Source organism: Toxorhynchites rutilus, chromosome 2 (assembly GCF_029784135.1).
Source record: "Toxorhynchites rutilus septentrionalis strain SRP chromosome 2, ASM2978413v1, whole genome shotgun sequence".
In the NCBI taxonomy this organism is placed as follows: Eukaryota; Metazoa; Arthropoda; class Insecta; order Diptera; family Culicidae; genus Toxorhynchites; species Toxorhynchites rutilus.
In genome coordinates, this window is record NC_073745.1 from 59091687 (window position 1) to 59097193 (window position 5507).

At 38.6% G+C, this 5507-nt stretch overlaps 1 protein-coding gene across 1 annotated transcript; it reads left to right on the forward strand.

Annotated features, from left to right (window-relative positions):
- The first annotated feature begins 1176 nt into the window (after positions 1-1176).
- LOC129771399 (uncharacterized) lies at positions 1177-2041 on the forward strand. Its single transcript, XM_055775002.1, has 2 exons — positions 1177-1345; positions 1410-2041. Exons 1-2 carry the CDS (start codon positions 1334-1336, stop codon positions 1998-2000), a joined length of 603 nt encoding a protein of 200 aa, XP_055630977.1. The 5' UTR covers positions 1177-1333; the 3' UTR covers positions 2001-2041.
- Positions 2042-5507: the final 3466 nt, after the last annotated feature.

The following is a 5507-nucleotide window of genomic DNA, read 5'->3' on the forward strand; positions in this document are numbered from 1 at the left end:
TTTTTTACTATGAATGTGTATTTGTAAATCAATTTTATTGTAGTCAAGTAAAAAAAATCTATTATATGAAAAAGAAAACTAATTTCGCCATTATAAGTGATGAGACACTGTTTAATGGCCAACAAAGCTCAAGTGTTTGAAAGTTGAGACAAAACGGTGAATATTTTTTATATTCAAAATACAGTACATATTGATAAAAAGACGGGACGATCAAAAATGATCGAAAAATCGGTATGTACTGTCCCGTTAAAAACGGTACGTTTGGTCAGCCTGATTAATAATAAAAATGAGGAACTCAGAAGGAAAGGGATGTAAGTGATTTGATTGATTTCTCATCATCAACTTTTTCTTTAGTTCACTGCAAAAACGTTCCAATTTGAGTTTGCTATAGAATTCGATAGATGAGGTTCTGACTTATCTACCACATTGTCAAACACAGATGGGAATGTGTTTGCAGCTAAGTTATGACCAAGAGAGAGAGAGAGAGAGAGAGAGAGAGAGAGTCGATGTAGAGAAAACGATTATGTCACTTACACCCCTTTCGTTTTGAACCCCTCAATTATCTTGTGTTGATGAGAAATTATTGCATTCTAATATTCCATATCCGACCGGATAATGGACATCATTGCCAAACTATCTAGGAAATTTACTATTTTTCCAAACAAAACTTGACTCTTTTACAAACAAGAATTTAAATAAAAAATTCGATTCAAACAAAACTAATCAAAATTTGAGATGTAAGATGCCATAACATTTGAAATAATTGATTATTACTCAGTATGTGGTTTAAAAAACCTTCGAACAACGAATCTAAACAACTAAAGCATGCTTTTTATTCATACTGCAATTCAAGAGTCGAATTAATAGAACCAAGTGGGACTTGGTATCAATATTTTTTCATCTGAAACATCTTCGCTTTCTTAAATACGAACAATTGTGTTATCGAATGATCTTTATTTTTATTTACTGCGACTGCCCAAACATTGAATCACAACAGTGAAATCATATATTACATATTAATACATATACCAGCTCAGTACTGAAAGCTCTTCTCCATGCTCATCAGTTGCCTATGAGGCACAGGAAGCAAAAAACATCGCCTCGTCTGGTCGACAAACTCCGATGTGCGATCAACTGCCGCTCCGGTCGATCGAAGTATTCTCTTCTTTCATTTCATCTATTTCCACCGCCAGATTTTTTGCTTATTTTTCTGCACTTCTAACCGATGACTGTTTGAATCTTTTGAACATAAATATTGAGCCCAGCGATCCGAATTGTACCATTCGCTTGGCATTCTCTAGCCCGATCAAGTTGGTTCTGGTTCGCTGTCAAAATGGCGTCTAAGGTGAGTTATTTCACGTGCTAATGAGTAAACTGTCTCAATTGTGTGATTTTTATTTTGTTTTCAGATGATAGTTGCCCTGTTTGCCATTTTGGTCTGTGCTAGCGCCGGTTACGTTGAATCCGATCATTACCACGCCCCAATGACTCATTACTCATTCGCCCCAGATGTGAGCTACAGCTCGATCACTCAGCACTCCTCTCCCAAGCTGACGGTGGCCAAAACAATTGCCTATGCTGAGCCATCGATGCACTATTCCGCTCCACTCACTAAAACTATCGTTCAACAACCAACCATCATCTCCGAACCCATCTACTCTCACGCTGCCCCAATCGTTGCCGAGAAGACTCTGGCCTACTCCACACCAGCGGAATACACCAAGACGCTGTCCTATGCTCCTCTCACGAAGACCGTGGTGTCCCAGCCGGCCTACATCGAGACAATTGCAGCGGAACCAACCTCTGCAAAGGCCATCTATTCCGAGCCAACCTACACCAAGACCGTGATTCAGCAGCAACAGCAGCCAACCTTTATCAAAACCATTCTCTCGGAACCTGCCTACGCTCATGGTATCCCAGATGTCGCTGCCAAAACTCTAAGCTATACTCCGACAGCCCCTGTGAGCTATGGCGAGGCTAGCGCTCATCACAGCTGGTAAATTGAGGGCACAGTAACGAGCGGAAAAATAATTTAACAAGCGAAAACCTGTGATTGTTGTGTATGTTGCACTAGCGAAATATATGTAGTTATTGGATAAAATTAGCTCTCATTGGTTTTATTTCTAATATTCACACCTGAAAATAATTATTCACTTTCTAGTTCTTTCTCTCTCGAATATTGTCGGGGGTTTCACCTTTCACACAGCCAACTTTATGTAAATCGGATGACAGGTTAAAAAGTTACGCGCTTTTTAACACTCCTATACTCGCGCATTGGTCTGTCAAACCGAGAAATCAATAATCCGTTCATTTCTCAGAAAATATCAACACTACGACTTTGCGATTCTCTCTAGCTTCGTTATTCGTCGTTCGTCATCGTTTAGCGTATCGCATGTGTTGGTACAAAGGGGACGTGTGTCACTTTTTTAAAACTTTCGGTCTGACACACCGACGCGAGTATAGGAGTAAGTTTTTTGGACAAGTACCATTTTCAACAAAATCTAATATTTGCTCTTTGTTCCATTGTATTTTTACGATACAAGCACAAAAAATACTGTCATTAGAAAGCGCGTAACTTTTTAACCTGTCAACCGATTTACATAAAGTTGGCTGCGTTTGAAAGGTGAGACCTTTACCTTTCTAATGTTATCAACGTTCAACAAATGGCGTTACGTGTTCCATGATTTGAATAAAAAGTCCCCTTATTTGTTGAACATACTATGTACAGAATGTTTTTAGAGGCATACAATTTTGAATTGAAATGAAACACAAATAAATGGTGATATTTGCAATGAATTCGGGTTTATTCGAAAAATAGTTCTTTACAATTTTTATTTGGGTACAGCATTTTTTTGGATATGGGTCTGAATATTCTTTTCTGCGGCATAGAACTCTTTCTACTTGTAGATCGTCCGATTTTTGACTACTTTTTGCAGTAAGTTGTCTTTTAAGGTGTCAAAAAAAAAATTAATAGTCTGCGGCTTATTGGCGTAGACTAGAGTCTTTACATTGCCTCACAAAAATAGTTCAACAATTTTAAATCGCTTGATTTTAGAGGAGTTCACCGAACGTTCGTGCAATAAATTTTTGTGCTACGTGTGGTACATGCCAATGCACAATGGTCCAGGGGGTGCATTTAAGTGGAAATTAGCATTTAATGCTCGACAGTTATTCTCTAAACAAAAACTGTCTTTGACAAAGTTGTTACATATGATAGAGTGCTCATTTTTGTGTTATCAAAAATAGAGTGACCAAAATTTTCGATGAAATAAGAAATATAACTTTCTTATCTTTATAGATAAGAAATATCTTTATAGACTTGAGCATCCTGAATCTCTTACCCGTTGGACCAACCTCAGAGATGAACAGCGATTGGATGGAACCAAGGACCAATTATGACATTCCATACAGAGTGATCGAACTTTCCCGTTCAGTATGGGATGAGGGTGGTCCCGATGTTCGTAATGGTTCAATCCTGTTCTATACCGATGGGTCGAAAATGGGTAACAGAACAGGTGCTGGAGTGTATGGTCCCAGAATAAAAATTTCTGTAGCTATGAGGAACTGGCCAACAGTTTTCCAGGCAGAAGTAGCTGCAATAATAGAATGTATAAATGTCTGCCTTAAAAGAAATTATAGACATGCTAACATTTGCATCTTCTCAGACAGTCAAGCAGCACTTAAAGCCCTCAATGCTTTCAAGTGCTATTCAAAAATTGTCTGGGAATGCATTTGCCTCTTACGACAACTGTGTCAGAGAAGTTCGGTACAACTATACTGGATTCCTGGCCATTGCGGTATAGAGGGAAATGAACAAGCAGATGAACTCGCAAGACGCAGCTCAAGCTCACCCTTCACTGGTCCAGAACCATTCTGTGGAATTTCTGAATGTGTGTTGAAGAGTGAGCTGAAGAAATGGGAAGACCGGGAAGTAATGGCCAACTGGATGGCTGTACAACTCAACCAGTGAAAAAAAATTATCACGCCGAGTATTAAAATTACTCAACAATTGCTGAGTCTTAATAAGAAAGACTTCAGCACATTCACTGGTCTTATAACAGGACACTGTCCGAGTAAATACCATCTCAAAAACATAGGTTTAGTGCAAGATGATATTTGTCGCTTTTGTAATGCCGAATGCGAAACCTCGGAACATTTGCTCCGCAAATGCGGAGCACTAACAAGACGCAGACTTCAACACCTTGATAAGGCTATTCTGGAGCCCAAGGAAGTTTGGTCTGTGTCGCCGATCAGGACTATAAATTTTGTCAAACAGATTATTCCTGATTGGCACCTATCTCGCTATAGCTTTCAGTCTACTTCTTCATCAATAAGCAGTAGATAAGCTTGAAGCGTAGTACAAAAAATGGGGCATACCACAATAGCTCAAACTAATGGACGCAGTGGTTCACACCCCAACAAGGGGAGAAAAAAATCTTTATAGATAGAGGTAAACATAGTTCAACAATGTTCTAGCCCCAGTTATTGGAGACATCTTTGTGTTTTTTCTAAGTTGCGTTAGGGTCACCATGAAAAAAACTGTTTTCTTGCTCTAACTTTTATATTTTGAATTCTACATGCAAACTGTCTTAGAAAGACTTTTAGAGTTTACTAATATAAACATTTTGAGATACAGAACATGTCAGTATCTCAACTCCACTAAAAGTTATTGATATTTCATCCCAAAAAACAGGAAGTGGGTTATATCTATGGTATAACCGCAAGGGTGACGTAGGACTATCGTTGATTTAGAGATCATTTGTTTGAAGTTGAATCTAAATCCATTCTGAATGAATGAATATTTAGGAGACTTCGAAAATGAGAGCGTTACGTTGGAGGCACAAGGTTTTATGCATCCAATATAGGATACGAAAAACCTTGTTCTGAAGAATAATCTTCAGAAGCTAACCTGCTAACTGTACTTGATTGACAAATCACAAACCCAAATGTATTATATGGATATTTTATGGATAGAAAACATTAAAATAAACTCTTTCGCTTGAATGTAATTTTCAATTCCAAGGGGAACTGGCAGATTATTTTCCAGCAACGATTAGATATTTCCACATTTTCCTCGATACTGGAAGCCCACCAGTGGTTAATACTAACTCGATAACCACCTGTTAATAGTACTTGATTGAAAAATATTTGGTCACAGTGTTACATGGATAGAAAACATTCAAATAAACTCTTTCACATGAATGTATTTTTAAATTCCCAGAGGAACTGGCAGATTATTTCCCAGCAATGATTAGATCTTTCCGGAACTTTCTCGATGCTGAATGGCATCCAAACGGAAAGAATCCCGCGCGTGTATGTGTGTGTAGCGATGTCTTCCCGGGGAATCGTTTGTGGCATCACTCTCCTCCTGATGGATTCCCTTCTGGCCTAAGGTGCACAAACAGGCTCTTGGTGACACCGTTCATCCGCGCTTTCATGATAAATGAAGAGCTTCACCACAACAGCGACAACATGCTCCAATCGCTGTTCAATTAGAACTGAGTGGA